Raw genomic sequence first — 26880 nt, 5'->3', positions numbered from 1 at the left:
CAGGCAGTTTACTATGGGCACCTCTGTGCAACTTTCATCCAAGCTACTCAATACTGCCCCTGCAGCCATAATTAATGCATCGCTCAAGTACAAGGGTGGAGCATAACACGCAGACACTCAGCCCTCCGTGTGTAAACATCATCGGCAATATCCCGATATGGGGTACACCTTTAAGAAAGAAGTGGCTGCAGAAGAGAGTCTGGCTGCAGGCTAGACGAAAGTGTGTTTCTTGAATATAATTATGTAATTGGCAGCCTGGATCTCGTAGGCTTCTCTTTCTAGCAATGAACCATTTGGAGATCTTTCTCCCCAATAAGAAACGCCTACGAAACTCGGGAAGCCAATAAGATAATTTTACGCAAGGAACGCCTTTTTTTATCCATGCTGCAATCAAACCCTCTGTAACAAGGGGGCTGGGCTCAATACTGAGAATTCACGTCATTTCGCCGTTTACACGTCCAAGTCAATGAGCAGCACAACGGAGATGTCTGCCTTTTAGTCCTGTCTTCCAGGAAGAGAATTAACCAACGCGTCGCCGAAATGTAGAGCACAGCACCAACAGAAAACAAAGAACTTTCACGCGTTTATGATAAACATGGTTATATAATGGATCGATAACAAACCGTAAACGTATTTATTACGTGGCCCTGTAACCCTCCCCAAGTCAGGGAGTCGGGTGTGGGTGTTTTTTTCTGGTTTATTTCAAAGAGGAGAACGGGAAAAGGAAAGTGGGAATAGGAAAACTTCCTGAATTTAGCGAGACATGTCAGAATCCTCATCGCAGATCATAACAAAGGTATTTGTTGATTTTATAAAGCAGAATCAAGTTCTAGGACCCCGGGGTGAGATGCGCTTGACGCAGTCGTGTTGTTGACAACTGCATCGTGTGTGTTGGTAATCATCTGTTGCTGAGGGGAACGTTTCGCCGCTCTGTTGTAGACTACAGCAGCGCCTGGTAAGTCCATCCATGCTGCGCTACAAGTTTACCGACTTCGCAGCACACCTGAGATAAACGTTTTTCGTCACGACGTTCGTTTTCATAGGCTATTGGTGCTTTCAAGACAACTGAGAACTCGGGAAAAAACGAGGTCAAATCATGACGTCAGGGATCTTGAGGTCGGAAAGTCGGAGCTATAGAAAGATGCCCCCGTTTCCGACTTGGAAATCCCGAGTTGGATGACCATTGAAAGATTTTTCCCAGCCGGAGCTTTTTTTTCTTTCTGTGGTGCCAGTTGTCATGAACGCACTGAAGTCAGAAGTCGGAGATTTCAGAGTTCCCAGTTGTTTTGAACGCGCCATATGGCTTGTTTGAAAACCACCAGAAATGTGACTATCCTTATGGATCATATTAGCCTACAATTAATGTTATTGGTTGAAACTATTCATGGTAATATAAATGTATCTGTCACAATTATATAGCATATACACAGGTAATTCATTTTCTATAGAATACATTTTGAATATGTAAACCTGACATTTTTAGGCGTAAAACAGTTGCAGTGCATAAATGCATGGTGGTTATCATGTTATTTCATTACAGTCAAGGTCTAAAGATGTTTCTTCAAATTTCAGGTGACAGGGAAACTTTTTGGGATTGTTGGGATGCACCCTAGGAGAGTAGGCCTAAAGATATTTTGGAATGATATTGTTTTGCAGAGAAAAGTAGCAGAGTTATTGTAGGCTATATGTATGCCCCTAAACACACACACTCACACACAAACTCACTCTCTTGCCCCCCCTCGGCCCCATCTGTACCTGAACCCCTTTTTGACCGTACACAACCTTGTCAAATCTGGGCTGTACACATGCAAAATCTTCTAAAAGTAAGACTTGATATAGTGTATTATTGTTGGCTATAGGCTACCAAAATACATTAAGTATTCTTGAAGAGTAGGGCGGTCTGTATAATAAAATGAGATTAAAAGCTCATTGCTACATATGCCACAGTGAGTTCCTAGTATAGTATGCTAATAGGAACTAGCCGTTTTAGATTGACTGGTTGAATGAATCACCAATCCATGTTATAAGATGCTGCTGTTGGCAAACGGAGAGCCTATAAACATCACATTCAGCAGCACTGATTGGCCCATACATACTCACCTGTTAACTGTTGCTGTCCATAGACGGTGCAGAGTAGAAAGAGCTGCATTGACCATGCAAACACACCAGCATCTTTCTCCAAATAAGTCTAATACGATTTTATGAATAAAAAGATTGGCTCTGTGTGGGTACCTTATCACCTAGATAAAGAATGTGTAAATGGTGTTATAGTTTCTCGGTGTGGTGATTCTCAGGCTGTTTTGGTTTAAGGATGGTTTTCGGGGAGGTTTGTAACTAAGGCATGCTTTGTGTCTCTATGTATCTATTCATAGCAGGAGAGGAGCTCATTCAGTCCTTCCTCCGTGAGCCCCCTGCCAAACTCCACTTCCTCCCCCGTCCATGCTCCCACGGCCAGGCCAGCCAGCCGAATGGAGGACGAGCCTGCCAGGCTGCCCGTGCACCTGCGTGAGTCACTCACACAAACATGCAGATGCACACGCACACACAACTCATGACACCCACAGGCGCACACAGAGAATACATGACAGTCATAATCAACAAACAAATCTCTTTGTCATTTCAGCCTACATTTTCTTTATCCCATAAACATTTGTTTTGAGAGCATTTGACCTCAGAAAATGGCAGATTGAAAGCCATGATTTACTATAGCTACTTGCATGTCACGTCATCACTCCAACTGGCATCACTCTCCGCATGTGGACAGACAGACCTACTCATGTATCCCTCCTCTGAGGTGCTGAAGCAGACCCAGGGTCAAGGACCAACACAAGACGTCTTTACTGAACCATAGCAGAGTCACTGTACTGGAACACTACACAGTAGAACACAGTGGAATGCAACACAGCAGGACAGTGACAGCCAACACAACTCAGTACACAGCAGCACCGCAGTGTTCAGTACAATAACACCTCAGGGTACTGAAGGACAGCACACAACACAACGTAGCTCAGTACAAGAGAATAGAGAACAGCACAGAATAATAGCCCAGTGTAATGGAGGAGTATAACATGTAAAGAGTTTAGGAGAAGAAAGGAAGTAGGAGATGGGTTGGGCTTGGGAGAGTCTAGAAATAGGAGAGAGAGTGAGGTATTACAGGACAGGACGGACAAGAAGGAAAGCAGGGAGAAGGCTGTAAATATGAGGCAAGGTAAAGAGAAGATTTGTATTGAGAGGGCAGATGCGTATATTGATTTACTGTGCTACTTTACATTATTGTGCACTGATGAGGAAGAGCAGCAAGTAAGAATTTCACTGTATCATTTACACCCGCTGTATCCTGTGCACGTAACGAATAAACTTCGGTTTGAGGTGTTTATTGACCTGACATGGTTGGAAAAGTGAGAGCATTGGTGGAAACCATGTTATTTTTATTTTTTTTTACCTATTCTTAAGACCAGTAAAATCCCCAAGTGCCTCAAAAAAGAGAGAAGGGAAGGAAGAGGGACAAGGAGAGGAGGGAACATGACAACCATGTACTGTCTGGTGGAGCTGACGGCAGGTCTCAACCGGCCACTGCCTGAGCCAATAAAACAACAGGCGGGGTTGGATCACGGCCAGGATATAGACTGGGTGTTTATAGAGTTGTAGAGTCACTGGGCCTGCTCTGTGTGAAAAACTATTAATGTTTAACCAGGCACCTTTTAACATGTATGACTTTTAGGGCTTAGAAAGTAGTGAGATTCGTCTTTGTATTTCTTCAGTGAGTTTGGATATAAATCTTCCCACTGGGCACAGACGTCAATTAAACGTCTATTCCAAGTTGGTTCAACGCAATTTCATTGAAATGACGTGGAAACAGCGTTAATTCTACCAGTTTGTGCCCAATGATTTGTCGTGGGAACTTGAGGCTAATTGACCTAAATATTGGCGGTTTGTTGGTGTGTTTGGTAAAGATATGGTGCAGTACTCATAAATTAGACCAGTATATTAACACACTTTGTGGTAAGCTCAATATCTAATAGAAATGACCTGTAGTGTCCATGCACGTGGACCATATAGAGGAAATTCCCCATTTCTACTTCCCCTTCTGTATTGCCATAGAAAAAGGAAGAACGTTTAACATGTCTGTTTTGGCCTGAGGTTGTCTGTTTGGGCCGTTTATCTGGGCGTGGTGAATGTGGTCTGCTGGACTGTGGGCTTCGATTCAACTTTTTGTTTGAATCTTTAGATTAGGCAAGATTTCCCTCCATTCTACATGTTGACTCTGTCTTTAACTCTGTGAAATATATAAACTACCCTTCACCTGTAGGCCTTCAGTACTCAAACCTCTTATTGGAACCTTCTTTGGCTCAAAGCCATCACTCTTCCTGAAAGAAAGAATGAAAGAGGGGGAAAAAAGAGGGAGAGGAAATTGCAGTGGGCAGAAATCCGCCTTCTCCATTTCCTGAGGAGGAAGTGGATTAGATCAGGGTGAGAGTTGCAGCCTTCTCCTCACTCTCAAAGAAGGCTACTCTTCTTTTTAACCCTTTTAGCCAGGAGTGTTAGAAGCCACCCCACTCTGAATGGGAGAGGTTTGCCTCTCCCTGTGTGTCTGGGTGAATGTTCTTGAAGTGGTGAAGTTAGGGTTACATTTTTCCATCACATTGGCGGATTTTCACGTTAATCCTCCAATTTCCTGTCTGTTAGCTGTCTCATTGTTGAACTATAGAACATGCACATGAAAAGAAAATAAGCACAGCTGTAAAACACTTAATTCTACTGTTTGGTTGCACTAGATGTCAGCGCTTGAGTGAAGTGGATGGCTTTTCAACCCTCAATTCCATTACATTAATTGTGTTTACTTAATTGTCTTGCAATGTGTCAGCCTCAAGGTCACCCGCCTAGCAGACACTAAGAAGCATAGCATTCAGGCTCACTGCAATAAGGGATTCACGCTATTTACTGACGTCACGACAAGTCGAGTGGGCACTGATGGGGATGTAACATTGAGAAACCTGTGACAAATTCAAAGAATATGGAGTGAGTGTCTATGGGAATTTGTATGGAGAGTACAGTTTACATTAAACATGGAAGCTTATTGAACATGAGAAATCTCTTGCTGGGTGACAGAGAAAGAAGCCTCCTCTTGGATACTTGACTTGCTGCTGTTTTTCTTTGTAAACCTTTCTCAATAGATTGTGTTTGCTTTTCTCACAGCTGGGTTTCTACTGTGTGTGTGGGTGGGTGGCTGAGAGTGTGTGTGTGTGTGAGACTGTCTTTGTGCACAGGCATGTTGGAGTTGGTGTGTGCTTGTGTATTAATCGATCTCCTTGTGTGTGCATGTCCACATGTCACTCTGTGTAATTGTACTGTGTGTGTGTGTGTGTGCCTGCATACTAGTTTGTGGAGTCTTTCTGTATGTGTAAAGATGTTTGCGTGCATATCAACGGTACAGTACACACAGAAGGGTATTTGAGTGTCTTGTGTGTGTGCAGTCATTGTATATGTGTGACTGTGTGTACGCCAGTGCCTTTCAGAGGGGAAATTTCCTGCCCCTGGAAGCCGTTCTCATCCTCAGGAATTTCCTGAGTGGGCAGACGGCGCTTCCTGAATAAATGTTGTTGTTTTTCCCCCCTCGTTCCCTTTTCTCCCTCTGAAAGGGAAACTGTTCTCACATGCCAACAGCCAAGTGGAGAGCAGCCCCCTTCTCTTCCTGTTTGAAACACTCCACATGCCATCATGGAAGGAAGGGGGTTTAAGAGGAAAGTGTGGGGCATAGTTCCCCACCCTAAACCAGGCAGGGAGAAAACTGAGCCCACCAGACTGATTGATGCTTAAAAGACATCGCTATGTTGCTAATGCTACCCATTCTGCCTTTAAAGGGCGACTGCAGTTCCTTTGGCTTTGTTTTGAAGATTGCTCAATAAGAAATGCTAGAGACCATAACTGAAGCCAAACCAGAGTTGTCTTGGGGGTGTGGTTTGATGTGGGTGTGTTATGTTTGTATATAGACCCTTTCCAGTACACGACACACTGACATGCACGCTGCAGTAAGAAAGCCATCACCATCTGTGCCCATTCAACATAGCCTAGATTTAGATTTTATTACTTCTAAACAAAATAACTTTTTGGGCTTCTCATACACTTACAATTATGTTTTGATTATAGTTATAGTCAATAAGATTATATTTGGTTGTGATCTTTGCAAAATAACTGTTTTGGATGCCACAGTTGTTAGCTAGAATGCTAATGCTCATTGACATAGTCTGTAGCAAAAGCTAGCCAAAGAGTAATTTTACTGGTAGAAGTTCAAGTGTTTTTAAAGTAAAATGCAGTTGATTTGCGATGATGACACAAACATTCATACGAGCCTTAATGTCCCATTATAATGCAAAAGGAGTGTGAAATGCTATCAAAAGCAACATGTAAACAGAGCCTTTTTTTGCTGGCGTTCTATAAGAACTTCCCCGTGTTCTGCCACCAACTTGTGCGTATCGCTCTCGTGAGGCAATGTTTGCAAACACAGAAATGGGTCTATTGTACCTTGGCAGGTGTTTGTCCCTCCTGAGTCACTGTTGCAACAACAACCACTTCCTCAAAATATTCATTAATTTAGACGGTTTTGCAGAGGAGGTCTTAGTCGTGCAATTTTGCATCTAGCTAGGCTGTTTGGTGCAGTAATTCTTAAGTAAAAACATTTGCATGAAAAACTAGTCTGTGCACTGCATACAGTCTATCAAGCCGGGAAAGTCTGGCTCCGAGCTCAGGACTGATTTCTGAGAACAATAATATCTTTACATCTGTAAACTGTCAAACTATTGTAAATAAAACACAAGCAACACACTTTATCAGTGTACAAAATCACTTGCTAGCTAGCAAAGTTCCAACTCTGTGTTTGTGAATTAAGCTAATAAGTAGAAGCTAGCAGGCACATTGAGCAGCCAGGCCACAATCAGCTTATTAAGTCAGTGGCAAGTTTTTTTTTAACTTTCTCACCATCTATTACCAGAATGTGAGTCTGTCTGGCAGTTTTTAATAGGGAGTCATGTTACAAAACAAATCGCGGGGGATACAAGATGCTTGGAATGGGTTTTGGAATATTGAGAAGTGCTCTCTGATCGTCTCATTTTGCCCCAAAAAAGTGTCAGACTCGAGTGATTGACACTATCAAACATAATCAAGTGGCCACTCCATAAAGGGCTTAGGGTCAAGGGTTACTTCAACATAACGTTGGCGAATCAGTTGTCTTATGTAAACACGTCTGAGGTGCTGTGTAATGGGCAGATCTGTTTTACTGTCTGGAGGTTCTGGCTGCTACGATTGGATAGAGCGCGTGCAGCTGATGGAGGCAAATCAGTACAGCTGCTTCTCTCGTGTTAGTGGGCATGACCGTAATCCATACCCAGCCCCCCAGTAAGTCGCTACAAACTCATTTACAGAATTCCGTTTTGGATGAGACTGACTTCATGACCAAAATTATCCTATTTACACGTTGTAGATAATGTTGACCCTACAATTGATGTTTCTAACTCATATCGATGCAACATATAACTAACTTCTCTGGTTTTAAACGGCCTAAGGGGCAGTTGACATTTTTAAGCGAAGGGCCTACTGCAGATGTCATTAGCATAGATGACATGCTAATTTCCATGACATTGTGGTTTAGTACAGAATAATTCTGGATTGAACAATGAGGTCAAATTGAGAACAGCGATTCACTTGAACATCTCTGAAACGTCTAGCTGGGCTGATGTTTGTTCCTAATACATCTGCATAATTTCGTATGCAACATGTCATATATACAGTGGGGAGAACAAGTATTTGATACACTGCCGATTTTGCAGGTTTTCCTACTTACAAAGCATGTAGAGGTCTGTAATTTTTATCATAGGTACACTTCAACTGTGAGAGACGGAATCTAAAACAAAAATCCAGAAAATCACATTGTATGATTTTTAACTAATTCCTTTGCATTTTATTGCATGACATAAGTATTTGATACATCAGAAAAGCAGAACTTAATATTTGGTACAGAAACCTTTGTTTGCAATTACAGAGATCATACGTTTCCTGTAGTTCTTGACCAGGTTTGCACACACTGCAGCAGGGATTTTGGCCCACTCCTCCATACAGACCTTCTCCAGATCCTTCAGGTTTCGGGGCTGTCGCTGGGCAATACGGAATTTCAGCTCCCTCCAAAGATTTTCTATTGGATTCAGGTCTGGAGACTGGCTAGACCACTCCAGGACCTTGAGATGCTTCTTACGGAGCCACTCCTTAGTTGCCCTGGCTGTGTGTTTCGGGTCGTTGTCATGCTGGAAGACCCAGCCACGACCCATCTTCAATGCTCTTACTGAGGGAAGGAGGTTGTTGGCCAAGATCTCGCGATACATGGCCCCATCCATCCTCCCCTCAATACGGTGCAGTCGTCCTGTCCCCTTTGCAGAAAAGCATCCCCAAAGAATGATGTTTCCACCTCCATGCTTCACGTTTGGGATGGGTTCTTGGGGTTGTACTCATCCTTCTTCTTCCTCCAAACACAGCGAGTGGAGTTTAGACCAAAAAGTTATATTTTTGTCTCATCAGACCACATGACCTTCTCCCATTCCTCCTCTGGATCATCCAGATGGTCATTGGCAAACTTCAGACGGGCCTGGACATGCGCTGGCTTGAGCAGGGGGACCTTGCGTGCGCTGCAGGATTTTAATCCATGACGGCGTAGTGTGTTACTAATGGTTTTCTTTGAGACTGTGGTCCCAGCTCTCTTCAGGTCATTGACCAGGTCCTGCCGTGTAGTTCTGGGCTGATCCCTCACCTTCCTCATGATCATTGATGCCCCACGAGGTGATATCTTGCATGGAGCCCCAGACCGAGGGTGATTGACCGTCATCTTGAACTTCTTCCATTTTCTAATAATTGCGCCAACAGTTGTTGCCTTCTCACCAAGCTGCTTGCCTATTGTCCTGTAGCCCATCCCAGCCTTGTGCAGGTCTACAATTTTAGCCCTTATGTCCTTACACAGCTCTCTGGTCTTGGCCATTGTGGAGAGGTTGGAGTCTGTTTGATTGAGTGTGTGGACAGGTGTCTTTTATACAGGTAACGAGTTCAAACAGGTGCAGTTAATACAGGTAATGAGTGGAGAACAGGAGGGCTTCTTAAAGAAAAACTAACAGGTCTGTGAGAGCCGGAATTCTTACTGGTTGGTAGGTGATCAAATACTTATGTCATGCAATAAAATGCAAATTAATTACTTAAAAATCATACAATGTGATTTTCTGGATTTTTGTTTTAGATTCCGTTTCTCACAGTTGAAGTGTACCTATGATAAAAATTACAGACCTCTACATGCTTTGTAAGTAGGAAAACCTGCAAAATCGGCAGTGTATCAAATACTTGTTCTCCCCACTGTATATATATATATATATATGTATGTTATTGTTCAAACAGACAAAACAGAGCTAGCTATGCCCTTAAAATGGTTCAACAGACTACCTTTTAAAATCTTATTGAGCACACTGGTTAACAAATGAGAGTTTAGAGCCATAGAATACCAACCAAGAACGTAGAATAAATGAAATGTTTGAACAATAACCTCTATCTAGCATGTACACGTTCTGTGGTCTGTTTTCCCAAAGAGAAGGAAAGCATGGTAGGTGTGCATTTAAGATTCACAAGTGTAGCTTTTTAGGTACAGCATTAGTACAGTACTACTCGTTCCTACATTTTCTAAAAGAGGGTTGGCCTTCTCTTATAAAAACGCATAAATAGAATCAGTGAAGGCAGGAACTTGTTGAAAACAAACGACAGTACATGAGCCAGCTTGCCCCCAATGCACAACATACTATCAAACAGGTTGTGCTACTTCCTGCCCATAAACCAAGCGTTTGATTGGTAATCTGTTTTATGCTTGTTTTGACTGGATGGAGTCCAATCTGGCTGGATTTGGAACACACAGTTTCCGATGAGGTAAAGTATGTAGTTTGCATATTGACCTGGAGCGAGAGAAAGGAGGGGGGATAAAGTGAAGGACAGAAACGGGGAGAGTGAGAGAAGAGGGTGTGAGTAAGGGAAATGTGTAAGGTGTTACACACTCATGTCTGACTCACAAGGTCAAAAGGCCTCCTTCTCCCTCCTACCCTGCATGAAGAAAAGCTATTTTCAATCAAGAATGGAAGACAATATCCACCTCTTCATTCAAGAAGGAAAGAAAACATTTACAGCAAAGGTGAATGACTATAGAGATCATTGATTCAGGAAACATACTTTTGACCAGTCCTTAGCTGTCAAAAGCATTTGCCAACTTCTACAGCATTTACAGTACATTCAGAAAAAATATTTTCTTATTCATTCCAGGTAAAACTGTACACACACACTACTGGTCTGACCTTTAGAGGTCTACAGAATGGACACATATTTCACATATGTATGTTCTGTATTGCTGAGAGAGGAGTTAAAGAGGTTGTGGAGGGAAACAACGAAACAAGATACCAGTGATCTCATCCCTTCTCTCCTTCATTCATCCCATGCGCTTCCGAGTTTCCCCGGCAACAGCGTGCATCACTGTGTGTGTGCGGGGGCCTGCAAATCCACAGAGTGAAAATTGTGTGTCATCAGAGAGGATTAGTAGCCCACGGTTTAGTCAAGGGCCTTTCGGTTGGATCCTCTGGTCGTGTTCGAGAGTGTTTCATCCCATACACAAACAGACTGCACACCAGAAACCCGAGATGGTGTCCAACAAAGACACGGATGGTGAAACGAGAGCGGGGGCTGAAATTGATTTGGTCATGAACACTGAAACAGTAAATCTGCAGGTTCTTACACAACTGAAATGTGAAAAGGATTGGGCGAAAGGGGAAACTTCTCTGAGCCTGTGAGGGACAGAGTAAGATGTGGGGCTAATCAAAGAGGCACTGCCACTCTTTCCTCCTGATCTTTTTCTGGCTGCCTCAGCTTCCCTCTTTCCTCTCTCTCTTTCTCACCATGTGTTTGTCTGCTGAGTCTTAATATCCGTTTCTCTTCCTGTTGGTCTTCTTTTTTCTACCACTTCTCCGTTATTGTTTCTGGTTCCCATCACTCTCTCTATCCCCCCTCCCCTGCTCTATCCTTTTCTCTGTCTGCTCTCTCCGTTGCTGCTGACTGTTGATAAACCTCACAGCGTCGCTCCCTAACCTTACCGCAGGAAGTTTCCTGTGCTGAAACGGAGCCCATGCTGGATCGCTTCCTGCCCAAGCGTGTTTGCCCCCCCCCCTCCGCTGGGCCCTGTGCAGATGGCTGGGATCTCAGTGGAGTTTTGGCAGCGTTATGCCTTCCCTCTCTTTCTCCTCTCTCTCTCCAGCCCTGGAGAGAACATACCATGGCAGTGACCTCACAACCAGGGCCTCCCTGGACGCCGTACGCATCACTAAGGTTATGTGATTAAGGGGTCACCCGTAGGCGACACAGCTGGTGGATGCTGAGCATATGGTAATTAGATCTGTTCTCTTGTTAGGTGCTACCTTACTGATGGTGTTTGTTCATGGGAGTCAATGGCATTGTTCGGTTGTTCAATCTAAAATCTAGAGCTGGCATTAGAATGAAAGGATATGAAAACATATTTCATTGGGACATTCTAAAATCTCTACAAACAATGGGCTGTAGTCCTCATGTTATTCTTGAACACCGGTATCCAACTGTTGTATGATTTACACCTTTACTCATAAAAGGGCTCTTTACTTGTCATATGTGACCCATCGGGGGCCAATTGGCCCTGAATGAAAATCCAGCTCAGCTAGATAACCAGATGCATGGCCCCTGTGACAATCTGTAATATTTTTCACAGACTCTGGTTCTGGCTTGACTGTTTGTGGAGACTATCTAAGTAGACCCTGTGTAGTGATAGAATAGGCTGCATAAAACATTCCATTACACATCAAGTTGTTCACTGGCTATATAAACTCAGCAAAAAAAGAAATGTCCTCTCGCTGTCAACTGCTTTTATTTTCAGCAAACTTAACAAATGTAAATATTTGTATGAACAAAACAAGACTCAACAACTGAGACATAAACTGAACAAGTTCATGTGACTAACAGAAATGGAATAATGTGTCCCTGAACAAAGGGGGGGGTCAAATCAAAAGTAACAGTCAGTATCTGGTGTGGCCACCAGCTGCATTAAGTACTGCAGTGCATCTCCTCCTCATGGACTGCACCAGATTTGCCAGTTCTTGCTGTGAGATGTTACCCCACTCTTCCACCAAAGCACCTGCAAGTTCCCGAACATTTCTGAGGGGAATGGCCCTAGCCCTCACCCTCTGATCCAACAGGTCTCAGACGTGCTCAATGGGATTGAGATCCAGGCTCTTCGCTGGCCATGGCAGAACACTGACATTCCTGTCTTGCAGGAAATAACGCACAGAATGAGCAGTATGGCTGGTGGTATTGTCATGCTGGAGGGTCATGTCAGGATGAGCCTGCAGGAAGGGTACCACATGAGGGAGGAGGATGTCTTCCCTGTAACGTACAGCGTTGAGATTGCCTGCAATGACAACAAGCTCAGTCCTATGATGCTGTGACACACCGTCCCAGACCATGATGGACCCTCCACCTCCAAATCGATCCTGCTCCATAGTACAGGCCTCAGTGTAACGCTCATTCCTTCGACGATAAATGCAAATCCGACCATCACCCCTGGTGAGACAACCGCAACTCGTCAGTGAAGAGCACTTTTTGCCAGTCCTGGCTGGTCCAGCAACGGTGGGTTTGTGCCGGTGATGTCTGGTGAGGACCTGCCTTACAACAGGCCTACAAGCCCTCAGTCCAGCCTCTCTCAGCCTATTGCAGACTGTTTGAGCACTGATGGAGGGATGGTGCGTTCCTGGTGTAACTCGGGCAGTTGTTGTTGCCATCCTGTACCTGTCCGGCAGGTGTGATGTTCAGATATACCGATCCTGTGCAGGTATTACACGTGGTCTGCCACTGCGAGGACGATCAGCTGTCCGTCCTGTCTCCCTGTAGCACTGTCTTAGGCGTCTGATAGTAGGGACATTGCAATGTATTGCCCTGGCCACATCTGCAGTCCTTATGCCTCCTTGCAGAATGCCTAAGGCATGTTCACGCAGATGAACAGGGACCCTGGGCATCTTTCCTTTGGTGTTTTTCAGAGTCAGTAGAAAGGCCTCTTTAGTGTCCTAAGTTTTCATAACTGTGACCTTAATTGCCTACCATCTGTAAGCTGTTTCACAGGTGCATGTTCATTAATCGTTTATTGTTCATTGCACAAGCATGGGAAACAGTGTTTAAATCATTTACAATGAAGATCTGTGAAGTTATTTGGATTTTTAGAATTATTTTTGCAAAATATATGTTTATTTTTTTGCTGAGTTTAGTTATGTCCATACACTATATTCTAGATAAACTTTCCCTTCACAAACCCTGCCAATCTCTATTCTCTATCTCAATATAGAAGGGAAGAGAGAAATGGGAAACTGGCAGTCTAAGAGACGTTTCTTTTTATATTGATTGTTCCCTGTATAAAACGTCCTTTGTTTGACGGGCGGGGGGGAAGCGATCGCTCTGAAACCGCGCACGGGTTCAGATTACTCCTGTGACAGTGACATTGCGCGCGCCGCCGGGCAAAGATAACAGCTGTCCCATTCCAAGAGGAAGTGTTTGAGGCCTGGCGATAAGTGAGACGTAGAAACTGCTGCTCTTTGTCTGGTGTAGGTGTGATGGATGCAGCTCTGGTGGTTTGCTGTGTGTGTGTGTGTGTGTGGTGAAGCACAACGATACTGTAAATCTGTTCACAGGTTACAGCCTAGTACAAATGTATAGATGTATGAATGTAAATATAGGCCACCCAGTACCCAATGACGTCATCTAGATCATGGCTCTCCAACGCTGTTCCTGGGGAGAGACTCTTGCTACAGACGCGAAAGAAAACAGTTCCTGACAAACAACAATGACTTTTCTGTCAATGATTTATGTGCTAAACATCTCGTACTCTCAATTGCAAAACGATGAGCAAGACTGGGAAAACAATACGACTTGACTCATATGCCGTATAAACCCATGGTAAGGCTTTATAGCTGATATGAATTACAAGCTGTTTACTTTCTAGACATCTAGTGCTCTCCGATTCCCGCGGTCACACACCATTGTTTTCCCTTTGAATACTATTTATTGTTCATGTGTGGGTTTAACGAAAAATGTAATGTGATTTTTATGACATTTCCTAAAATAATGTATAGAATGCACCTGAAGGTTTGATTTAACCACGTTGTTATTGTTTAGGTTACAAGGAACAAGGTTACATTTTCAAAGTCATGGTCCCGGACACACATTTATAGTGAGCGTTGATTTCTGGGCTATTGCTCAGTCACTAATGCGTTTGGGCGATCCATCAGTGCAGATGTTTCGCTCTCGTAAGTTCCCACGGCAGTGAAAAATATTTCAGAGCCTGAAGGGTGAAAAATGTCAGAGCTGTTTCCTCTGGTATTCCTTAGTGTGTCCTTGCCATTTATGCACTATGCATTAGATTAGTCTAATACATATGTAGTTATACACTATGTTTTAGACTGACTGAGAGAAAGCCACAGGCTTTCCTTTGCAAAATAAATCTAAGGTTAACTCACAAATATTGACAAACATTAAGCAAATATGAAATGAAATGAAATGAGCCTATATTTGTATGTGAGCACGCATGACTGAAGATGAATCTTTCTTGTTCGACACCTCCTCCATTCCTGCACTCTGCTTATCTCACCTCATACCCTCCCCCCTTCTATTCCCCGCCCTCTCTGCTAATCTTCGAATCAATCCCTCTTACTTTGATCTCCTTCCCTCATTTCCCTTTTTACTGCCACCTCTGTCTCCTTCCTCCCTCTCTCCCTTTGCTCCTTCCTTTACTTCCCCCCGGTCTCCCTCCTCCCCAACACTTTACTCTCTCTCTCTTCTGCCACTCATCTCTCCCTCCTCTCCCCCCTCGCTCCCTCCACCCCCAGGCCTGCAGCCGGTGTTCTGGAGCAGGGAGGACGTGGGCCAGTGGTTGCGCTGGGCCGAGAGGGAGTTTTCCCTGCGGCCCAACACCAGCGGCAGCTTCCAGATGAACGGCAAGGCCCTGCTCCTCCTCACCAAGGAGGACTTCCGCTACCGTTCGCCCCACTCCGGTACGCCCACCTCCCACGGCCCTTATTAATTCAAACGGTTGCTATGTTATTAGAACATATTTCTAACAACATGCTCATGTTTAACAATAATTAATACTGAAGGGGGAATGACTTTGGAGAAATGGCACACTGACCTAAGATAATGGCCATGTGTTTAGGGCATTCACTGAATGTCTTTGATAGACCTTTAGCCTATATTTGTAAAATATGTCGATAGATCTGCTCAGCTGGAAGAAAGCAGATGAAGAGCAATATCAGGTGATTTAGCAGCTGCCTTATTGGAGTTGCTGTCTGTCTTTATTGTTGGGGGGAGGAAGTAGGAGACTGGTTGGGTAAACGGCCGATCAGGAAGTGCAAACCGAACTCAACCGTCACCTGCTAACACCAGGAATTTCCCCTGCAGTGCCGTGTTAAACAGCAGGGCCAGAAAGTGAGAACTGAAAGGGGTTTATGTGTGCAAGTGTGTGTGCCTGTGGCGTCTTCACTTCCTTTATGAGTACCATTTCCTTGATGTTCTGACGGGAAGCCTCTCAAATTGAAGTGAAAAAACTCCCTCCATTCTCTTGATTCTCTTTGAGGGAAATACTCTCTCAGGGCCCTTCATATACAGGTAGCGAGTTAAATCTTTCAGGGTGGCCTAATAATGCAATTTTTACACCATTTTTAAACGGTGTTATGCTAATGCAATCTCTGTTGTAGAAGATACTACAGGCTTTTTTTCTTATCTTCTGACACAATCAACCTAGCCTTAACACAGGAATCTAGGAGTGAGTCACATGGTTGGTTAATGACTAGACTTGCCATTAGGATTCCGTCACATCCATGACCACCTCAAGTAGGCTGCTTTGTAGGAGAACGGACGAGGTACGGAAGTTGCTAGGCAATAATATCAAGTCTTGAAACGGTCTCTTGGCAGGCTGACTCATTAGCAACACTATGACTCTTGTCTTGTCTTTGTCTGTTGGCATCATTTACCATCTGTTTGGTCCACACATATTTTAAAACTTTTTAAAATCCTTTTGATGACATTGATTGACAGCTGCTGCCATGTCTATGGGGTGCACCATTGGAGGGGCTGATACTGTAACGTCTGACCTCTAACCACTGACCTGTGTATTCTGCAGGGGACGTCCTGTACGAGCTGCTGCAGAACATCCTGAAGCAAAGGAAGCCGCATGTCTCCTACCCCTCCACCTACTTCCCCGGCAACTCCTTCCACCCTCTGCCAGAGGGAGCTCTCCAGCACCACAAACTGGAAGGTCAGTGATGTTCATTAGGGCACACTAGCAAAAGGCTTTGTAATGGCAAATTAAAATCTGTGTTCAGACAAGTTCATGTTGTACATTGCGTTTCACTCTCCCTACTGAACACCAGCCTGATGGTGTTCTTGAGATCACACTTACTGAAGGAAGAATGGAGAGCGATGATTACAGGAAAGCGTTGAATTGAATGGGGGGGAATGCGGTGGCGTTGAGTTCAATAACCTTAGGATGCCTGTTGATTATTGTAACGTGATCTTAGAGAGCCAGTCCACTTGGAAAGCATTTCCAGACCAATATGAAATCAACTTATTAGCCTATGGGGGGAAAGACAACAACATTTGAGGCCCACCATGGAGTGGAATATTGAACGCATCACCATTGCGTTACTTTCCTGACAATATTATTTTGTTATTCATCAATCTTGTCTGCCAGAAGGATTTCGCAATTCTGTTCTTGCCTAGGGGAATTTGTCGTATGTAATTCCCCCTGAAGAACCCAACTGATCTGACTTCTATTTCACAGGAGTTACTCAACAATCTTAGATGGTGGCTTCAATTCAAGTATTTAATTACACATGATTAGCGAAAATCAGTTGGTCATGTAGCAATACAATTGCGAGAAAGCTTCTCAAGTATGCTTTAAGTGAATCTGACAAAAGTAACAAGTGGTTCAATGGTCTACTCTAGAGAGAGGTGTTTAAGTCTGTTTACTATCCACCTGAAAAGAGGAGGGACTTCACCTTCTTCGTGCTACACTTTGGACTCCTTTCCCTGCATGGATAGAAGGAAATAGGAGGAGCGAGGGGAGGAGAGGTGTGGGGTTGGAGTGTTGACAGTGAAACCTGCTCCACAAGGAAATTATTCTATATTTAAACAACCTTTGGTCTAGGAGTTGAATATCTACAGTTCCTCATCTCTACATGTTTTATAGGGGAAGTGATTGGGTTAGACGATTAAGATGCTCAGGACTTCCTTGTTGTTCGGTATGCTAGTTTTGGTATGCAGAAGCAAAGATATTTATTTCTTGCTTAGAGGCAAAGAATACTAGCTATTCACATGTAAACACTAAGTAAATGTGTACTGTACATGTTGTAATGTCCTACCCAGTAGAGGGCAGTCCAAATGAATCACTAATAATCTACCACCCACATACATTGAGACATGATGAAGTTTGTAAATGTGTGTAGTGACATCTACTGGACATAATGTAAATATGTTTTGAAACATATATCCTAGGGGCTGCAGGTAGCCAAGTTGTTAGAGCATTGGGCCAGTAACCGATAGGTTGCTGGATCGAATCCCCGAGCTGACAAAGTAAAAATCTGTCGTTCTGCCCCTGAGCAAGGCAGTTAACCCACTGTTCCCCGGGCTCCGAAGACGTGGATGTCGATTTAAGGCAGCCCGCCGCACCGGTCTGATTCAGAGGGCTTGGGTTAAATGCGGAAGACACATTTCAGTTGAAGGCATCCGGCTGTACAACTGACTAGGTATCCCCTTTATTGCAGAAACGGTACGGCGTACACCACGCAGTACAGAGCTCCAACCCCAGCACCCACCCACCATTGAGCTCCGTCATCGCTCCCGCTCGCCACACCACCCCGCTCCACGCCTCTCCCCCCTGGACCCCAACTACCCACGCCCTGGTGCCGAGGACCACCTCCAGACGTCCTCCCAGCTGCCCGACAGCAACCACCACCTGCCCGAGGACTTGTACACTCTGTCAGTGTCCCCGGTTGCCCCTAATGGTCGCTGCACCACACCCCGCGAGGCCCCCTGCCCAGGCAGCCCCGGGTGCCAGGACGCTGCCCCCCCTCGTGTCATCCAGCTCATGCCCAGCGCCACCATGCAACCCCTGCTGCTCAGCCCAGGGCGAGGAGGTGGTGCTGGAGACTTCCGGCATGGCCGTGGGGGGCCACCACTTCAGGCCCCCCATGAAAATGGGCGTGAGGGGAAGGGCCACATCCAGCTGGTACTGGCCCACCACCAGCAGCACACTCTGCATCAGCAGGAGGAGGCGCTCTACAGGAACCACCACGTCATCGTGCCCGTCTTGCCACCAGAGGAGCAGGCAATGCCCATTGGACGGATAGCAGGTAACTAACGCTCCTAACTACTCAGGGTTCATCTTAGAGGGGGGTGGTCACGGCTTCAACCAACTCTGGAGGAAGTGTGGCTAGAAAACAGTTGAAGTTAACAGGTACTGTCTGAAATGTGTCACACCTCTAACGTGTTTGTGTTCCCAGACTGCAGGCTGCTATGGGACTACGTCTACCAGCTCCTCTCAGACAGCCGGTACGAGAACTACATCCGCTGGGAGGACACAGAGACCAAAGTCTTCCGCATCATGGACCCCAACGGCCTGGCTCGCCTGTGGGGGAACCACAAGGTAACGAACTACACCTCCCAGTGTTTGATTGGAAAAGGCATTTTCCCGCAGTGCTGGTTTTCTTGAAGTTCTGTGTTAACATTCTATCTTGTTCCATTGGTTGTAACAGAACAGGACCAATATGACGTACGAGAAGATGTCACGAGCACTGAGACACTACTACAAACTGAACATTATCAGGAAAGAGCCAGGACAGAGACTCTTATTCAGGTATGGTAGGGTTTAGTTAAAACCCAATTATTATTTGAAGTAAAAAAAAAAAAAATGTGTGTATATATATATATATATATATATATACTGCTCAAAAAAATAAAGGGAACACTTAAACAACACAATGTAACTCCAAGTCAATCACACTTCTGTGAAATCAAACTGTCCACTTAGGAAGCAACACTGATTGACAATAAATTTCACATGCTGTTGTGCAAATGGAATAGACAAAAGGTGGAAATTATAGGCAATTAGCAAGACACCCCCAAAAAAGGAGTGATTCTGCAGGTGGTGACCACAGACCACTTCTCAGTTCCTATGCTTCCTGGCTGATGTTTTGGTCACTTTTGAATGCTGGCGGTGCTCTCACTCTAGTGGTAGCATGAGACGGAGTCTACAACCCACACAAGTGGCTCAGGTAGTGCAGTTCATCCAGGATGGCACATCAATGCGAGCTGTGGCAAAAAGGTTTTCTGTGTCTGTCAGCGTAGTGTCCAGAGCATGGAGGCGCTACCAGGAGACAGGCCAGTACATCAGGAGACGTGGAGGAGGCCGTAGGAGAGCAACAACCCAGCAGCAGGACCGCTACCTCCGCCTTTGTGCAAGGAGGTGCACTGCCAGCGCCCTGCAAAATGACCTCCAGCAGGCCACAAATGTGCATGTATCTGCTCAAACGGTCAGAAACAGACTCCATGAGGGTGGTATGAGGGCCCGACGTCCACAGGTGGGGGTTGTGCTTACAGCCCAACACCGTGCAGGACGTTTGGCATTTGCCAGAGAACACCAAGATTGGCCATTTCGCCACTGGCGCCCTGTGCTCTTCACAGATGAAAGCAGGTTCACACTGAGCACATGAGCACATGTGACAGACGTGACAGAGTCTGGAGACGCCGTGGAGAACGTTCTGCTGCCTGCACCATCCTCCAGCATGACCGGTTTGGCGGTGGGTGAGTCATGGTGTGGGGTGGCATTTCTTTGTGGGGCCGCACAGCCCTCCATGTGCTCGCCAGAGGTAGCCTGACTGCCATTAGGTACCGAGATGAGATCCTCAGAGCCCTTGTGAGACCATATGCTGACACATGCACATTTGTGGCCTGCTGGAGGTCATTTTGCAGGGCTCTGGTAGTGCTCCTCCTTGCACAAAGGCGGAGGTAGCGGTCCTGCTGCTGGGTTGTTGCCCTCCTACGGCCTCCTCCACGTCTCCTGATGTACTGGCCTGTCTCCTGGTAGCGCCTCCATGCTCTGGACACTACGCTGACAGACACAGCAAACCTTCTTGCCACAGTTCGCATTGATGTGCCATCCTGGATGAGCTGCACTACCTGAGCCACTTGTGTGGGTTGTAGACTCCGTCTCATGCTACCACTAGAGTGAGAGCACCGCCAGCATTCAAAAGTGACCAAAACATCAGCCAGGAAGCATAGGAACTGAGAAGTGGTCTGTGGTCACCACCTGCATAATCACTCCTTTTTTGGGGGTGTCTTGCTAATTGCCTATAATTTCCACCTTTTGTCTATTCCATTTGCACAACAGCATGTGACATTTATTGTCAATCAGTGTTGCTTCCTAAGTGGACAGTTTGATTTCACAGAAGTGTGATTGACTTGGAGTTACATTGTGTTGTTTAAGTGTTCCCTTTATTTTTTTGAGCAGTGTATATATATATATATACACACACACACTTGTCCAGTTTGAGTTAATGATTAACCACTGTGTGTATGTTTGGTTCAGGTTCATGAAAACCCCAGATGAGATTATGAGTGGACAAACTGACAGGCTGGAGCACATAGAGTCGGACACAGATGATCAAATCTACATCAAAGAGGAGTGCTAAGGCCTCTGGGAAATGGAGTCCACTAAAGCGATTAACTACTACAGCCGCTGATGCCTTTCGGAAAGCAGCTCGAACAATCGTTTCAAACCGAGAGCACCCCGGACATTCACTCTACCCAAAACTCAGAGGAACTTGATGGTGACGTCTCTCTGCCTTTTAAAACTTTATAAGATTTTCTTTCCAGACAAATCTTATCAGTTTTCTGTCTTAATTCAAGGAGTTCAAAGGACCTGGTGAAAAGTATATCTCATAAGACATTCCTTTTCCCTGAACTGCCACAGCAAATCAATCATTTCATGCTTGTCATGTCATATTGTTGATTTTTCTTCCCCACGTGTGCATTAAGTATAAGAAAATGTTGCAATTTGTGCAAATAATGGGAGGGGGTGTGTAGCTGGAACGTTTTCACCACCGAATAAATATTTTTTAATCATTTGTATGGCTGACCTCTTTAAAATGCATCTGACCTTATTGCCTGAAGCATAAGTCTAGCAATCATTCCTGAAACGATTGAATGAAGTGATATGTAGGCTAAATGTATGGTGACTTTCTAAATCTTTTTTTTTTAAACATAACTGCCAACATCAAGTTTGGACCTTATTCTGAAACAATCCACATGGTGGCAATGCTGCACCACTTTTGACTGTAAACCAACATAGTTCACTGCACTGTAGTCCAAGTCCAGCTCTATTGAAGTTCACAAGGAATTAAAAGTCCAATGCAGCCTTTATTATCTCAATGTCAAATCATTTCCGGGTAACAATTAAGTACCTCACTGTGATTTTTGTTTTCAATTAAATGGTCAAAAATAAACAAAAATAGTAACTTAGCAAAGAGCAATTTCTCATTATCATGTTCATAATTTCACACTATTATTCCATCCTCATAGTGTGGAAATATATATACAACACTAGAAATTCACGTTTTTGACTGCACTGCGCCTTTAAAAGGTTTTAATTAGTCTGTGTGTGATACAACCACACCTGTTCTCACATAAGACAATTAAAAGGTATACAATATATCTACTTATGCAAAACTGGGTCCCCTAAGGCTCACATCTGCCAAAGTTAAATTAAATCTTACACATTACTAGACCAATGCAAATAATACCCCTAAGCTATAATGTCATGTCTCTTACAACTTTCAAAAATCATATTTAACGATATCATGATGCAATTCAATGTCATGAATCGAAAATCCCATTGATCGTATTTGCGCAAAACTGAGCAAAGACATTTTTGTGTAGTCTCTTGATATGATTAACCAATGTAGGCTTATTAGTGTGTTTACGCCAGTGGCGATGGATAGTGTTAGTGGCCTTGTGCGACTATGATGGGTTATTCCCGAGTCTGTGATGAGCGCAGCGGTCGGTAGGTGTTTGTTTGTATGATAAGTTAGTGCGCACCGCGTGCGTACAGTCAGTCTCTGATGGAACTCCGTGGAATACAGACTGGTGCCGCAACTGAGGCAGAACTCGGGACAATTTAACTTCAATTTTGAGTTTATTAGTATTTTTATTAGGTTATATTTTATTTTCTCTCACTTCAAGGGTGATCACACTCCGTTAAGGCTGTAAAAATGATGACAGTGTATTCACACATTGGACAATAAATAGCCTGACTATCAGAAAGCATAATAGGACGAGAAAGCACCTGAATAATTTTCTGTGCTCTATCAATCTACAGTCAAGTATTTGTTCCAAGAAAACGAGCAGTGTTTCATTTGTGTGCGCGTGGATTTAATTTCCGGATATCTATCACTGTCAAGCAATATTGGACCCGTTCTACACAAATCTAGGCTGTGCTGATGTCGCCCGCGGACAGACGCACCGCTGGATTGTAGCAGTGCCGATGGATTAAAACCTTTGGAGGGCGCGAAGGGAGCGGGGCAGCAGGTATGAAAGCATCATTTTAGCATACTTGGTCAATTTTGTGCGCCCTATAATGATCGCTACTGACACTTTTTTATTTCTATTTAAAAAAAGTGTGCGCAGTCGAGCACCATTTTATTTTTTATTTCGTGCTACAAGAGAATTGGTCCTCAAGGAGCTCACCTAATAGGTACATGCCATTTCAACGTCTAGTTTTGATTTACATTTGATTGAGTTGTAAACTAACGTGAATTCAACGTGAAATAATCAATGTAACAGGTTCAAAGTTGGGTGAAAAAAAGAGGACCTTTCCTTAGTTAATTACTTTTTGCAAATCCAATCAGTTTTCCACGTTGATTCAACATCATCACATTAGTTATTGTTGAAATTATGTGGAAACAACGTTGATTCAACCACTTTTTGCCCAGTGGCCCTTCTCAAAAAGTGCTTAACTTGAATCTCATCAAAATCCAATCAAGTCTGAAATAATTAGCGCATTAATGTCTGTGTTCGTTTTAAACTTGATGTTGATCAGACTAGGTCACAGGCACAGCATGAGTTTAATTGCCAGTCAATCGCCCTCATCTCGAGAAAGTGCACCTCGAATGATGTGTGGACCTGCATTTATTAGGCTATGCCAATTGCATCTGTTCATTATTTATTTTTTCTCGATCAAAAGTTTAACCCCTGAAATTTCTGACATCATTGTAACTATTTAGATTATCTTTTGTCCCCTAAATATGGTTCAACTGTCAAGTTAGTAGTCTATTTGGTCTTGGGGTCGTTAATAAGGGAAAACCATATATGGTGATTCTCCATCCACTCATTTTATACACAGACATCCATTGGTCTGCCGACAGTGCAACCATTGTTTATTCAGTGGGCTGCCATACAAGATAGAGCTGCCTCTTCAACATTGGTCCACTGTCAAGGTCCAATACTAAATAGGCTTGTAAATTAACAGGCTAAGTGCATCAGAAGGGCAAGTGTGTCCTCTGGATAGTCATGCAACCTAATGACTAGCTGTTCAACCCAAGACAGTATACCAGAACAAAACCATAGGGGATTTATGTAGGCCAACTGAAATCTATGATAACATTTAAAACAACAGGGATGCAAAATTACAAACATTCTCTCTCACTGTGGAGAAGCTAAATGTGTTTTGGTCTGATCAAAACCTGGGTTTTCAATCAAATAGGTTGTCTCTTTCTTTCTATTTTACTGTATGCCTGCACCTTACACCCTCTATACCAATTCAGAGGCACATGAGGTGTTCTTGCATCACCACCAGCGGAGTAAAGATTTGAGAGGCTTGATATGAAATAGACTGCAAAATGTGATCTCATCCTACTGGCAGTCAGAGCAAGTTAATGACAGCCTTGATACATACCATGATACACTATAAATGATACAAAGTAAATGTGGAGTCTGAAGAGCATTGTGGAGTTCAGGTATGACGTTATCATAAATCTCAGTCAATAGAATATCTAAGCTGTTTGTCAGGCTGCTACTTCTTAAAATATCCCATGTTTGTATCTCTCCTGCTCATCTTGTGTCACACTGACATTGTTAATCAGATGACATGAGCATTTGTCCATTTGTCTCCAGTGACAATTATATTACACCTCATGGAGAGGGCATATGGATTTCAAAGACGGGAAGAATTTGCACTCACAGGAGAGCGAACACGCACGTTAGTGAGCACACACACACAAGTGCATGCATAGTAGTTAGTCAACATCAATAACATCTACTGACAACTGCCCCAACTCCCTCAGACAGACAATTGATGGGCACATCCCTGGCTCTTAGCAGACTGGCTACACTGTGAGGGGACATAACACAGAGGAATGCCCTCTCCAGCTGGGTGACCTGGTGCCAACTGTCGGCAGCTGTCTGGCCAGAGCCGGATGATGATTCTCCAATGTCACATCCCTGGTGTGTACTGTGCCCTTTCCCATTCAGGGCATTACCATTGATCCATCCATCTATGAATCTGAGAGTGGTTACATTTCCCTCAGCTCATTCCTTTAAATTATCAAACAAAGTGGCAGGTGTTAGGCTGTTGAAATGACAGATTAGGCTTTTAAATTAGCAAAATGTTATGAACCCTACATTGACCTGCTGCTATATTAACACATAAACCCTTGTGGTTCAAGTCCCTCTGGAGCTTTTCTGTAATGTCTGGCTTGACCTTTCAGTAAGAGTCAATGAGGCGTCCTAGTTCAGGGGTTCCCAAAGTGGAGTCTGAGGAGGTACTGCAGGGGGTCCATGGCAAGACCTCAATATGTCTATATATTTTTTTGTAATACCCTTTTATGAATATTGCTAGCAAGAACAGTTTAATACATTTTGTACGAGATGCGTGGAAAAAGTTGAGTGTACAATATAATGTAATATTATTCATCCACAATTTACGTTCTTAACCTTTTAGATGCCCAACACGGGCCTGGGAGGCTCACAGGGATATTTGTATCCACAGTACTCCATCATTGACACATTTATTTCCTACTCAATTCTTCTTGTATTCCCCCAAAATGTTTTGAACATAATGCAGTGTAATTTAAGCTTTAAAACGGCAGCTCTTTCACTCTGCCCTATGGCAAAATGTGTAGAATTGCAATAAATTAGCTTTAAAACGTCAAAAGGTTCTCTTTCTCAGGGTCCGAGACTTGATTAGTCCAGCCATGCACTGCAGAAGTCATAGTAAAACTGCTTGTATGCTATTTTAATCACTCTAAATAAGAGTTGTGTTCTGATATTCTGAGAGGGTCCCCAATATATTTGCTATCACAAATGGTGTCCCTGTTGCAAAAAAGTTTGGAAACCCTTTTCCTAGTTCATGAGTTTGTTTTGACGACGTGCTGATGTTTAGTTTTGCTGGTTCAGCTGACATTTCTGAGTTGTAAACTCATTCTACGGTCACAGATTGATAAGGGTCACGGAGGTACATGACCTATAGTCCTAATGGTGATTCTATAAAAATCAATACATTGTGGATATAATCTAGTAGACCATTTCTCTTATCAGGCCTAGGTTACATGGGTAGAATATCCTTCCAAAGGACACACAGACAAACTAAATACATGTAGCCTATGACCTTAAGTACTTTTGTCACAACTTTTAATATCATTGTGACATATCCTTGGTGTCACTTGAAAGGCGTTGGAATGTGATACATTTTATATTACTCCGCAAAGAGAGAACCTATACTGTAGCTCTCGACTGTTCTGGGCTCCATTTTCTGTGTGATCAAAACAAAAGACTTCAGAGGCCAAGCTCTCGCTCCTTTCTCCAGAAACTATAGAAATGTGTGAAAAAAATTGGTAGTTGATTGTCACCCGCTGTGCCTGCGTTTGATGTAAGTCGGAAGCGAGGGCTTTTTTCCCCACTCTCTCTCTCTGCCTGTCCCATTCTTTTTGATCAGCCTTTTCCAATTGGAGTTTAAACAAATTCACCAGCCGCAGAATAAATAAGAGAGCAGAAATGCCAAAATAACAGCAAGTCCCGCCCCTCACCACCTTCTCTATCTAACACAACCCCCACACACACACTCTTAACATACACCTCATAGATGTTATTTTCCTCTCTCCTACTCTCTCCCCCTGCTCTCTATCCAATCAAATGGGCTTTGGTACTCTAGTGCCAGGGTTTTGCTAGGTCCTCCCAGGATCCATTTGCCAATGCCGTGCGGACGCGTTCGTTAGCATCATGTCCGCCTTCATTAGTCTTTGTTTAGAGGCTGAAGGCTTTGTTCCTTTTCCAATTTAACACATTGTCCGTGGTGTTTTCGACAATGTTCTCATCTCTCTGCCTTCCCCTCCCTCCATCTCTTTTGTGCGCTCTCACTCTTTTATTCTCTCTCTCTCATTCTCTCTTTCCCTCTTGTCTCTGGAGAGGTACATTGTATATTTCACCATCAAATAATACTGAGTGAAGCACAGCTGTTTGGCACTGTGTTGTGCATCACATGCTTCTATAAGTGGTGGTTTCAATTTAGTAGGAGGAAAGAGGTTTATTGTAGGATTAGCTACTGGGAAATATAGAGCATTTCACCATGCATTGAGTCACTTCCTGTTTGTGTGTTCTACTGACTGAAGGGTACTACATTGGCCTATCAAACTGGCCCTGTGAATCGTCTGTTTACTGTGGAATGTGATGGTTTTAAGTGGGTGGCCGAGAAGGTACTTGCCGTTG

The 26880-nt window shown here is 43.9% G+C and overlaps 2 protein-coding genes across 6 annotated transcripts in view; both read left to right on the top strand.

The window, feature by feature from the left end:
- The first annotated feature begins 444 nt into the window (after positions 1 to 444).
- On the top strand, positions 445 to 21248 carry LOC139566098 (transcription factor ETV6-like). Of its 4 annotated transcripts, none has more exons than XM_071387016.1 (8): positions 445 to 796; positions 2373 to 2505; positions 14958 to 15122; positions 16247 to 16381; positions 17889 to 18476; positions 18627 to 18769; positions 18879 to 18979; positions 20711 to 21248. In XM_071387016.1, exons 1-8 carry the CDS (start codon positions 764 to 766, stop codon positions 20811 to 20813), a joined length of 1401 nt encoding a protein of 466 aa, XP_071243117.1. In that variant the 5' UTR covers positions 445 to 763; the 3' UTR covers positions 20814 to 21248. The 4 variants fall into 4 exon arrangements, with proteins under 4 accessions (XP_071243117.1, XP_071243118.1, XP_071243121.1 ...); XM_071387017.1 differs by having other exon boundaries at positions 461 to 796; positions 2376 to 2505; XM_071387020.1 differs by lacking the exon at positions 445 to 796 and adding an exon at positions 817 to 955 and having other exon boundaries at positions 2376 to 2505.
- A 602-nt stretch (positions 21249 to 21850) lies between these two features.
- The window catches only part of LOC139565786 (chemokine-like protein TAFA-2), a 49870-nt gene continuing 44840 nt past the window's right edge, over positions 21851 to 26880 (top strand). Inside the window, exon 1 of one of the 2 annotated variants that reach the window (XM_071386349.1) lies at positions 21851 to 22707. Coding sequence is in view for 1 of the 2 variants with exons in the window: in XM_071386348.1 (XP_071242449.1) it covers positions 24608 to 24621 (14 nt within the window). In the remaining variant the exon portion in view is untranslated. Of the gene's footprint in view, positions 22708 to 24523; positions 24622 to 26880 lie in introns of those variants that run through there. The other variant, XM_071386348.1, reaches the window with a different exon arrangement.

This window comes from Salvelinus alpinus, chromosome 37 (genome assembly GCF_045679555.1).
Source record: "Salvelinus alpinus chromosome 37, SLU_Salpinus.1, whole genome shotgun sequence".
In the NCBI taxonomy this organism is placed as follows: Eukaryota; Metazoa; Chordata; class Actinopteri; order Salmoniformes; family Salmonidae; genus Salvelinus; species Salvelinus alpinus.
This window is presented reverse-complemented; position numbering and strand designations above follow the sequence as displayed.

Bases quoted from the DNA above. Each gene is read 5' to 3' on its own strand.
- LOC139566098 (XM_071387016.1), top strand. From the start codon at position 764: ATGTCAGAATCCTCATCGCAGATCATAACAAAG. The intron at 15,123-16,246 runs GTACGCCCACCT...TGTATTCTGCAG, and splicing joins CTACCGTTCGCCCCACTCCG to GGGACGTCCTGTACGAGCTG. The intron at 18,980-20,710 runs GTATGGTAGGGT...TGTTTGGTTCAG, and splicing joins GGACAGAGACTCTTATTCAG to GTTCATGAAAACCCCAGATG.